At 42.5% G+C, this 12,366-nt stretch overlaps 1 protein-coding gene across 1 annotated transcript in view; it reads left to right on the top strand.

The window, feature by feature from the left end:
- Nucleotides 1–12,366, top strand: part of LOC145392347 (cytochrome P450 2J3-like) — a 31,361-nt gene that overhangs the window by 18,770 nt on the left and 225 nt on the right. The window contains exons 9-11 of the mRNA XM_080266748.1: nt 4,926–5,066; nt 11,984–12,137; nt 12,219–12,366. The exon at nt 12,219–12,366 is cut by the window's right edge and continues 225 nt beyond it. Coding sequence (XP_080122874.1) covers nt 4,926–5,066; nt 11,984–12,137; nt 12,219–12,366 — 443 coding nt within the window. The remainder of the gene's footprint in view (nt 1–4,925; nt 5,067–11,983; nt 12,138–12,218) is intronic.

The raw sequence follows: 12,366 nt of genomic DNA, 5'->3' as shown, positions 1-12,366 counted from the left end.
CTAATATTCATAGAAAATACAGGGACCTCGCCTGTCCTCATGTCATTGTACCCAACTTATACGAAAGGTTAGGATATCTAAGCTTTCTCCAAGGATATCTACCCTATAGTCCTTTCTGAACAGGGCAACAGCACTGTTGATCAGCATGCCATTGTGTAAATGGAGAACATTACTCTTGATGAGGAGACTGTGAGCTTTCATTAGTCTCTTGACATAATTTGCTTGGGTCAGAGCTACGTGATGTCTCAGTAACAACTAATTGCAGTTTCTGGCTGTAATATGAGTACTAGCATATAATTATGGGAACACCACTCATTCATTTCAAAGCTTTACTGAATGCGACTTCGAAGCATTTAAAAATATTTGTTTTAAAACCTGTATAACAATTCCCCAGAGGAAGGCCATAACTTGGAAGGCAGTATGAATTACACACAAAAAAAGTATCAATATTTACATGCTTTAAATCTCTTAAATAAAAAGATCTCTTAAAACTAGCATAAAAATGATTAAGTCTAAAATCTATATGATTAAAATAATTAAAATTATATAAAATATGATGAACTAGATATTTATAACACTGTACCACTCCTGTCTGATCATTTTTCAACTTTATGAATTCACTGACAAAAAACTTTTGATTAAAATGAATGCATTTTGTCTTGCTTTTGTTGATAATCTAATTATGATCTTCCAGTGTGGAACGAAGCAGTGCATACAAGCTTGCCAAGTCTGCCAATGACCCAGCAAGGAGTACTAACTCATTTGGGTATACTAAGTATACTGTGATATTTAACTTGAATATGCCAGTATTACATACCAAGTGACAGTTTGAGCCTTCATTTACTATGTCATTAATATAAAAATTAACAAGAAAAGGTGAAAGAACTCCTCCTTGTCTTACCCCTTGATTAATGTAGCAATGCTTGCTGCTGCTGCCCTGCCAGGAAATATTTGCCCTTTGATTCCTTAAGTAATGTGTAACAAAGTAATATCAAAGGGAATATTAGATATTAATAATTTTTTCCCAAGTATTATGTGATCTATTTTATCAAAGGCTTTACTCAGGTCCACAAAATATCTACGACAAGGAATTAAAAAAATGTTAAGAAGACATGAGGACAGTATTACTGGCCTGTAATTCATGGAATCAGTGACATTTTTCTTGTCTTTGGATATGGGGGTAATAGTGCCCTTCAGTACAGCATTAGGGAGATAACACCGGTTAAAAAATATATATAAAAAACTACAGTAGCAAGGGTTTGTAAAAAGGCCTATGATGCATGTTTTAAAATTTTTGAGTGAATGCCATCATGCCAACTCCCATACTGAACCTACAAATTACTTTTCTGAGTGACTGTGCCGAAGTTCGGAAGTGAAATTTTTCTCTCTCTGGCCACTGAGTTCTCGGGTCAGTAATGAAGGCATTGTCAGTTCTTGTATCAATTAGCTGATCCTTTATATTCCCCCTTTTTTCTTACATCTTCCCCCAAACTTACTTTTGTCCCTATAAGAAAACTTCTTCATGATTGATAGGCACATCTCCCTGTGTTCATTTATTTTACAATAATTTAAGGCATTTATAAAAGCCCTTCTGCTATTTATCATGGCATCATGTTCTTGTGTGCCTAGTTCTTTGCCACTTGTCACCCACCTTATGTACAGTAATCAGTCGATTATCAGAATGCTCCGAAGCCGATATACTCCGTATCGAAATGTTAGGTCTCGGCTCTATTATTTCCATATCCGGATTTTTTTTTTCTTTTCTCCGTATCCGAACATAACATTTTAGACATAGCCGACTGGGTGACCTTCAAATTCAAAAAATTGGTTGGGCGACCGGCTGGCCTCTCTGGCCAAGCACAGGTAACAGACCCTGACACACCAGCTGAGTATAAATGGCTGTCCGTGTCCTCACCAAATGATCAAAGTCCCCTGGCCGCCCAGATCACTCGGACGCTACCGGCCGTATGTAGTACAGACCCTAAAACACAAGCTGAGCAAAAATGGTCGTCCACCTCCTCACTGAATGGTCAATATCCCCTGGCCGTCCAGATCACTCTGAGGCTTCTGGGTATGCACGGCAGTCTCCCTTCCTACCAAATGATCAAATCACCTGGCTGGCAGGATTATTCAGAAACTCCCTGGGAGCACGATGTATGGGAGTCCAGTGTTGCTCCCACGTGGCAACATTTGCCTGGCGAGTGAAATTGACCCTTGCACTCATAGGTCAGTTTGACACATCTTACTTGTGTACTCATAGCCAATTGTGGGTAGAAACGTGGCAGCACTGTGCTCATGTGGTGGTATTGCACCTCTGTTCCCACCTTTCTCTCGCAAGTGTGGATATGCTTGGCCGAGTTGTAACTATGACTGCTTCCATTGTTGCATTTGTGGTCGTTCCCTACCTTCTTCAGGCCTTCATTTTCCTCTGTGGCTTTCTCGTGTGTGTGATGATTGCCTCACTACAACCCAAGAAGTGAAAGAGGAAGGTTTTGACTCTGGAGAAGGAAGTGTGAGATACCGAGCAAGGTTGACATGGGCTGGACCACTTCATGCAGTCTGTGGGAATATGATCGGGCCTGTTCAACCTTGTTTGATATCAAGAACTCACAGGCCAAGCTGACTCAGTATGGAGATGACTACGGCAATGCCACTTGGAAGGGCAACAGGAAGGTGATATCTCAGCCCTGCCATGCTGCCATCAACCAGTCGACTTTGGTTTGGTTCTGCCAACAACAGGGTTCTGGTTTGCTTGTATGTGGGGCCGAGCTGAAAGCGGCAGCCGAGAAGTTTGCACACCTACACAACGTGTACAACTTCAAGGCATCTGAAGGTTGGCTCTTCCAGTTCAAACTTTGACACGTACTTACAGGCCATAAGACACATGGCAAGGCTTTAAAGATGAGAGCAGAGGATATTGAGCCATTTTGCCAGAAAGTGCAGTGCCTGATCGGAGACGAGGCCTTGCTCTAGGTCAAGTGTTCAGTGCTGATGAAAGTAGTCTCTTCTACTGCTCCTTGCCCACCAACACCCTGGCAGAAGGGAGGGAGAGGAATGTGCCTGGTCGGAAGTTGTCCAAACAGCGTGTCTCGATTTTGTGCAGTGCCAGTGCTAACAGGATGCACCACCTCAAGCCTATTATTGTTGGACGTGCAAAACAACCACGTTGTCTCTGTGGTTTGATGGACAACCTGCCTATTGTGTGGCACCATTCTGTAAAGGCCTGGTTTACCTGTAAGATCTTCAGAGGTTGGTTCCACAGACACCTTGTCAAGGATGTTATCTGTTATCAAACAGGGGAACTTGGTATCCCTTGCAACTGGGTGAAAGCACTCCTGATCCTTGACAATGCCCCTGCGCATCCATCTGAGAAGGAATTGGTTGCTGATGACGGCCGTATCAGGTTCATGTTTCTGTCACCTAATATGACTTCTATCATTCAACCAATGGACCGAGGTGTTATCGTGGCAGCAAAGAGACTGTACCATCAGAGGTTACCATCAGAGGTTCCTTGACAATGTGATAGTGCTCCTAGAGGATGAGCAAGGTGTTAATACATGTGAGGAGTGGACCTTGGAAAATCTTTGCTATTACAACATCTAGTCTGCAGTGTTCAGCTGGGCAAATGCTTGGAAGGAAGTCTCAGTCAAAACCCCTGAAAGCGGTTGATCTCATCTCCTTCAGGGATACGAGGCTTCACACAACTTTGAGAGATTTGACATGGATGATATCTGTCTTTGTCTATGTACGGCAGGCGAGAGGTGGACGTCAATGATGTGAGGGAGTGGCTGGATGACAATGGTGGCAATCCAGGTTATCAGACGTTGTGTAATGAGGAGATTGCTGCTGCTGTCTCCGTGGGGTTGGCAGAGGACAGCAACAAGGATAAGAACCCTGACTCTGAGCACCCCATGACTCCATCACTCCCTCCTCTTGGTGTGCTACATGCTGGAAAAAAGAAGGTGCTCGAATATGCTGAGCACCTGCACTGCGACAGGGAGCTGGTGCCACTGAAGCTGGCAATGGATCTGCGGGCAGTCAGGGACGCTGCCATCCTTCATCAGAATCGTCTTCTCACCTGTCGTCAGACCAAGATTGACTTCTTTTTCAAGAGAACGCGAATATGAGCGAGAACAGCGCGAGGAACGTGAGAGAGAACGCGAACACGAGTGAAAACAACGCGAACTCGAGTTAGAACATGAGCGAGAACAGCGCGAGGAACGCGAGAGGGAACGTCAATATGAGCTGGAACAACGAGAGAGAGAGCGAGAACACGAACGTGCCGAGCGAGAGGCACGTGAAAAACATGAACTTGAGATGCTTAGGCTCAAGCGAGATTCCTTGGCTTCAGACACATCTGGTGCAGCTGGCTCAAGCTCCACGAGTGCTCTCCCTGCACATATTATGGCGACACCACACATGAAGCTTCCTCCATACAAGGAAGGCGAGCGAATCGAGCCATTCATAGTTCGTTTTGAAGACATGGCTCAACTGTACCAGCTGGATGATGCAGCTAAGCGGCTTCAGTTCCTTAACTTGTTTGAGGGCCCTGCTCTCGATATTCTTCACAGAGTTCGTGGAGACAATCTCACATACGAGATGATGAAGGCTGCGCTTGTCAAACCGTACGGTCCCCCAGTTGACGACGCCAAGAGTCAGTTTATGAGGGTGCGTTTACAAGAAAAAGACACTGCCGTTCAGTTTCTTGACCGGCTTACTGCTTACTTAGATGAGTGAATGGAGAAAGATGAAACTCCTTATATATATATATATATATATATATATATATAATATATATATATATATATATATATATATATATATATATATATATATATGTGTGTGTGTGTGTGTGTGTGTGTGAGAAAGAGAGAGAGAGAGAGAGAGAGTTGCATTCGATTTACTGTATTTACTTAATTTCCCAGGAACGGTTCTGCTGCCAAACTTGGACGAGCTGATGACAGACCCGACGCTGTGGAAGTACCCCAACACCTTCGATCCCAGAAACTTCCTGGACGAGAACGGCAAGCTGGAGAAGAAGGAGGGTTTTATGCCATTTGGGACTGGTGAGTCCGTGAGGGTGGGATGACGATATATTTATAGATTGTAGGTGGCACTGGAGGCTTCGTGGCAACTATTTTTTAACGATTCATCTTGCCTGTTATACTCTAATATTATCTTTTCCGGCTCAAGAAGAGTGGAGGTTTCACGACATTTGGGACTGGTGAGCCCAGGCTGGTGAGATTACGATAAAATTATGAGACTGTAGGTGACATTGGAGGTTTCCTAGCACGTTTTTCTTAGCGATTCATCTTGCCTGTTACACACTAATATTCTTTTTTTCTTGGTTCAAGAAGAGAGTTAGCGACATAGGAATCGGTAAGCCTGGGATATTAAAAACTGGAGACCATACTGTAATTATATAGCTCTGAAAATTTTGTAACACTCCTTCCTTAGCGATTCACTCAGCACATTACATCTCAACTGTATGAAAACAATATGTGGAACAGACATTATTGAGATTTTTTTTTTTTTTACTATAGCGGAACAGGGGAAGGGAAAACCATTGGATAAAAAAAAAATCCAAACATCAGATTACTCGTGTCCTCCATTCATAAAAAATCTGTAACAGTAGGTTGAAGTATGGAGGGGAACCACTCTGGGGAAGCGAGTTCCAAAGAGATACAGTTCGGGAAATAGAGGAATTTTGATATGCTGACGTTCTGCAATATGACACTGTGAAAGTTCAGTCTTGAGAGCTACCAGATGCCCGAGTAGCGCGGGAGAAAGCGTGGAGAGGTGGCACAATTAATGCAACTTCGTCTGAGCATTTGCCATAAAAGTATCTGCAAAATAATGCAAAGGAGGAAACATTCCTTCTTACTAGTAGGGGAGGTAGTTTATTTGCGATAGTAGGGTTATCAATAATTCTAATAGCTTTGTTCCTAATTTTGTCCAGTTGTTTTAGTGCATCCTCTCCGCACCCATTCCTCAAGGGTGAGCAATATTTCAGCTGAGACTGCACATGCCTCTTGTAAATTATGGCTAACTGTTCGTCATTGAAGTTACGGACTCTGTACAATAATCCAAGATTCTCTGAAGCAGTTTTAGCAAGTGATCTAAAATGAGAGGTCCAGCTGAGGGCATTGTTAATGAAACACCGAGAATTTCATTTCTATGAGATAGGAATATTAGTAGCATCGAAGGTAATATAAGAGTCAGGCAATATCTGTCTATTAGCAAACTGTATATATTTAGTTTTCCTAGCATTAAATGAGACACTGATATTTTCGTTTACATTCAGTTATCTTATATAAATCTTGATTTATGGAGATAGCTGCACTGGGTTGTGTGTTAGAGATATTAAACTTTGTGAAAGGGTGTTTAACTGTAAAGGAACTGTGAAGTATTGAGTCATCTGCATATGAGTCAGTAGAATTATGAGTGATAGATAAAAGATCATTAATATGAATTAGGAATAGGACTGGAGCCAAGACTGATCCTTGTGGCACGCCGGCATTAATCGAGTGGAAATTGTAATGTACATCATCTAATTTTACTCTTTTCTTTCTGTCGCTGAGATATAAGGAAATCAGAGGAACAAAAGATGACAATCCATAGCAAGAGCGTTTGGATGGCAGGGAACGTTGCCACACTGTGTCAGAAGCTTTAGAAATATCAAGGGCTACTACATGAGTTTCTCCATGTTGGTCAGTTGACTGGTGGATGGTATGAGTCAGGTGATTGAGTATGTCAACAGTGGATCTTTCGTGGCGAAAACCATACAGTCCATCACTAATTAAGTTGTTAGATCAAGATGTTTATCAATGTGTTTTTATTAATTACAGCCTCAAATACTTTACCAAGAAAAGATGTGCTAGCTATTGGTCTGTAATCAGAGGACCTTCCTTTCCCCGGAATTGGGTGGATATTGGCTTCAGATTTAGGGAATGAAGAAGTAAGTATGCATAGTCTAAATAATTTAGCTAGAACAGGGGCAAGTCCTGGGGAAAACTTTTTCAAAAGAACTAGAGGAATTCCATATGGACCTGGAGCTTTGTTGGTTGGTAACTTGTCGGACAGAGTATACGTATCTAGTCTGTATCTTAAGTGGAGCAATTTCGGGAGAATTAAGTTCTAGTCCTGGGACGTTCTGGCCGACTTCCTCTAAGGTAGAATTTCTTGCAAATGTACTGGCAAGAATGGTCGCTTTACCACGTGAGTCATTTATAGCGTTACCATCTGAAGATTTTAGTGGGGGAATGGGAGAGGAGTTGTTGGAGATTACTGGGAGAAGTGAGAGTTGACCAGAATATTCTATTGTCATTAGGATTATTTAATAGTTTCGATGCTTTGTTGTGAAGAAAGTTTGATTTAGCAAGGTTTATTACTACTTATGTATGGTTAATGGCAATTTTAAATTGACAGAGAATCAAATGCTGTAGATTTTAAGTAAATGCTGTAAGCTAAGGACTTTTGGGTAGTAGCTCTGGCACAATTGCTGTCAAACCATTTTGGGGAGTCCAATCTTTTAGTGTATGAACACTTCCATAACAGCACGTACTAAATCATTAATATGGGACTGGGCAGAATTGAAGTCACTGGAGAAGAAAGTGTGACATGGAATATCAGCCAGATAATTTTTAAATCCCTCCTAGTCTGCCCTGTCAAGGTACCATTGGGTCACCCTGACAGGCTCAGAACCCGTAGGTTTGGCACAACTGACTAATGAGGTTTTGATGAGACTGTGGTCGGAGGATCCATGTCGTGACAGTACTTCTGTCTTGTTCTGATCTGGGTTATTTGTCACGAATACGTTCAAGAGATATGCGTTATGGTCAGGATTATCTGGTATTCTGGTTGATTGTTTTACCAATTGCGTGAGATTAAACGATTCTGCAAACAGCTGACATTCAGTGGTAATTTCATTGGTAAGGGTGAGGTTAAGGTCGGTGAACTGTGCGGATATGGAGTCAAATACGCTGAGTTCTGAAGAAGCACTGGGAGAGCGATAAACTATACAAAAATTTTGGTAAAATTTAGCTAATTTAGTTTATGTTATGAATAATCAAAATTAACTGAAGTTCAGATGAGTGTCAACTGCAAATTCAGATTTGATATAACAGCAGGTGCCACCCTTGTTATGGGTGTTTGTAAGGAGATGGTAACCAGGAAAACAAAATAGGGATATGTCAATAGAGGGAGAGATTTGAGTTTCTGTGAGGAACAGGGCTTGAGGGGATATAGTTTGGAGAAAAAAGTGAACGGAATTCAGATTGGTAATAAGACCACGGATATTAGTGAGATATAAGTCCGAACCCGCGCTTCTTCACTATGAAGCATGAACAGTGTTTGCAACAACCGCTGTCGGCACAGTCGCTTGATTGCAACCAGGAGGACCCTGTGACACCAGCCCTACCCTGCCGGTGGTGGCAATCCGAGATAACACCGGATTTGCTGATAATAGAGCAGCGGCCATTGAGAAGGAGGGATGGAAATAGTAAGCATGATATTGTGGTAGGTGGGGGCGCTCACCATCCACTCACTCAATGTAGTGCTGCTCTCGGGTGTCTCCCCTGTCCTCTCCTCCATCCTTCTTTCCTTCCATCTTCTTCTATCTTTCTTTCCTTCATTCTTTCCTCGTCCTTCTGCCTACGGGTTACTTTACAATCCCTCTTCTGTCTTTCATTCCTTCATTCTTTCCTCTTTCTTCTGCCTATGGGTGACTCTACACTGAGTGACAAGGCAAATGGTTTCCTGTACACCAGGAAGCTATTTACTACGTTGGGTGGTAACCATATAACCAAATTTTGGTACCAGGTGGTTTAGTGGGTAATTATTGTGCTCCAATCGGATTGAGCCGGTGAAGGTTTATATCCAAGGGGTAGTTGGGGTTTATTGCTCACGTAATGCCACTCAGGGATGAGTGAGGTTGGTCACTCTCATCTTAAATGTCAGGACCAACTGCTTAGCCCCGGGCTCCTATGCTTCTCATGGGGCAACGTAGGAATGGATGATGGATGGATGGATGGATATCTAAATTGCATATAGTATGGTGTGGACAGTTGAAGGTGGAGGTATTATGGCAGTAGGCTGTGCTGACCTACTTTCTGTGTTAATGAAAACACTGAAAATGTTCAGCAAGGGGTGGTGGTCAGGAACAGGTCCTGAGGGCTGGTAAAACGGGAGCTCCAGCTCTCCCTGTCACCAAATTGCCATCTACCTCGGGAGGACAGCTCTGCCCGACTGGTGCTGCAATCTCTTCGCTCACTTTCTCCTCCAATGCCACCTTAGACGATTCCGGTGCTGTTCCTCCACCACTTCCCCCCTCTGACTTCCTCATGGCTGACATTAAAATTTCCACAGCTGATGTATTTTCTGCCATCACAGCCTCAATACTAATAATGCATATGGGCCTGATGGAGTCCCTTCTGTTGTTCTCGAGAACTGTGCTTCTGTGCTTACACCCTGCCTAGGCAAACTCTTTCGCCTTTGTCTATCAACTTGTACCTTTCCTTCTTGTTGGAAGTTTGCTCTCATTCAGCCAGTCCCAAAGAAGGGTGACCATTCCCAATCCTTTAACTATCGTCCAATTGCTTTAACATCCTGTATCTCAAAAGTTTTCGAGTCTGTTCTTAATAGAAACATTTTAAAGCATCTTTCCTATCACAACCTTCTTTCTGATCGTCAGTACGGGTTCTGTCAGGGACGCTCCACAGGCGATCTTCTCGCCTACCTTTCAGACTCCTGGTCATCCTCCTTTCGGGACTTTGGCGAAAGCTTCGCCATTGCACTTGACATCTCAAAGGCTTTCGGTCGAGTCTGGCATAAATCTTTAATTTCCAAACTGCCCTCTTACGGTGTCTATCCTTCTATCTGTGCCTTCATCTCTAGCGTCCTTTCTGGTCGTTCTATAGCCGCTGTTGTAGACGGTCATCGTTCTTCTCCTGGATCTATTAACAGTGGTGTTCCTCAGGGCTCTGTCCTATCACCAACTCTCTTCCTTTTGGTCATCAATGACCTTCTAAGCTGTACATCTAACCCTAGCCACTCATACGCTGATGACTCCACCCTTCATCTTTCCATTCGATTCCCGCAACGTCCATCTCAGCAGTTACTTCAACAAACAAGGGATGAGTCTATGGCACACCTAATGTCTGACTTGGCTCGTAACTCTAACTGGGGTAAAAATAATCTGGTTGTTTTTAATGCATCAAAGACTCAGTTTTTGCACCTATCAACCCGAAAAAATCTTCCACAGGTATACCCATTTATATTTAATAATATTTAGCTTAATCCTGCATCATCCTTGAACATGCTTGGAGTTTCATTTACTCGGGACTTGTCTTGAAAAGATCATATTACATCTCTTGTAAAATCTGCTTCAAAGAGATTAGGTGTGCTAAGCCAACTCCGTTCCTTCTTTACCCTTGCACAATTGTTGACTCTATACAGGGGTTTTATCTGCCCCTGCGTGGAGTGCAACTCTCATGTGTGGGGAGGCTTCCCACATACAGCTCTTCTCAATAGGGTGGAGTCAAAGGCTTTTCGCCTCATTAACTCTCCTTCTCTTACTGACTCCCTTCAACCTCTGTCTCTGCCGCACTGTTGCATCTTTATCTCTTCTCTATCGCTACTTCAATGGTCACTGCTCCTATGAACTGTCTGCATGCATTCCTCCACCTCTACGACGGGCGCGTAGCACCCGTCTATCAGCAAACTCTCATCCCTTTTCTGTCCAGCTCTCTAATGCAAGAGTTAACCGTTACTCCCAGTACTTCATTTATGCAACAGGTCAACTCTGGAACTGTCTCCCTCTGTCTGTATTTCCTGCTTCCTATGATCTCCATTCTTTCAAACGCAGTGTGTCCAGGCATCTCGAAATGATCGGATCTTGAATTTGGCTCTCTTGCATTTTGTTTTTCCATTGGATGGAACAGTTTTGCGGGCTCGTTGCCTTTGGTTCCTTCTTAAGATGCTATTATATGCAAATTAAATCGCAAAGGAATGGGTATTTCGAAATTTCCTTTGCCACTTAGAATACAAAATATGTCATAGAATAGTATGTTTAAAAATAGATAGGGCCTAATCGGTGGTACGATCAGTATTTGTAGCCTGCCTTTGGTTCAATCTGATCAGCCTGCATCCTGTATTATAGTGCCGATAGCATTGATCGAGAGGTCGAATATAAATGTCTGGACATGTACTCTGCAGGTATTTCTTATCTGTAAATTGTATCTTTAGTCCATCACACGAGCTTTAGTTTGCTCACGTTAACTTGGCCCAGATTCTCGTCCTTTGCAATTTATTTCACACAGCTCAGTGCCAGAAAAAGACAATACTACGGCTCTAAATCCTTCCATAGCACTTCTTCGTGGCTGACATCATTCTCTTGTTTCACTTTACTGTATCCAAACAAGCGTGCATCTGTGTTTGTGTACTGGAGTTCAAAAATTGTCTCGTAACCTGAATAAAATCGTCCTATAACGCCACAATAACAATGAAAAAAAAAAAAACACGAAACGGGAATCAAAGGGATTGCTGTATAGTATCTTTTTCTTGTAGGCAAGTGTGTGTGTGTGTGTGTGTGTGTGTGTGTGTGTGTGTGTGAATTGGTGGATGCTAGAATGAAACTTTCAAATTACCTCACAGAATTAAAGGAACTGACGATTTTGTACAATTTTTATCTTATTTATTTTTAATTCGTTTGTGTAAGTATGTATGTAGGTATGTATGAATTTATATATGTATGTATGTATGTATGTAGGTAGGTGGGTAGGCAGGCAATCGTGTGTATATGGGAACGTCGTCGCCGGATAAAAGTTAACCGTTTCATATCCCTTGTTTATTTATTTGTTTATTTACCTTTATATATTTACTTATTTACTTATTTATTTATTTATTTACTTTTATGTATTTACTTATTTACTTGTTTATTTATTCATTTTATTTATTTTTCTTATTTATCTGTGTATTTTTGCAGGAAAGCGTGTATGTGTTGGAGAATCTCTGGCCCGCCTTGAGCTGTTCCTCTTCGTGTCGTGTCTGGTGCAGCGGTTCTCCTTCCAGATGGTGCAGGAGACCGACCCTGGCATCAACAACCCCATGTTTAATCCTGCACCAGAGTTCACCGCTGAGTTTATAAAAAGGCTCTAGGGACAGACTCTAAGGACACGCTCTAAGGATGCTCTAAGGATACTGTAAGAACACACTCAAAGAACACGCTCCAAGGATGCTCGAAGAACACGCTCTAAGGATGCTCTGAGAACACGCTCCAAGGAAGCTCTGAGGACACGCTCCAAGGATGCTCAAAGAACACGCTCTAAGGATGCTCAAAGAACACGCTCTAAGGATGCTCTGAGAACA

Source organism: Coenobita brevimanus, chromosome 22, assembly GCF_032717465.1.
Source record: "Coenobita brevimanus isolate Jiangsu-jjx chromosome 22, ASM3271746v2, whole genome shotgun sequence".
NCBI classification, from domain to species: Eukaryota; Metazoa; Arthropoda; class Malacostraca; order Decapoda; family Coenobitidae; genus Coenobita; species Coenobita brevimanus.
The sequence above is the reverse complement of the archived record's forward strand: the minus strand, read 5'-3'. Positions and strand labels throughout refer to the sequence as shown.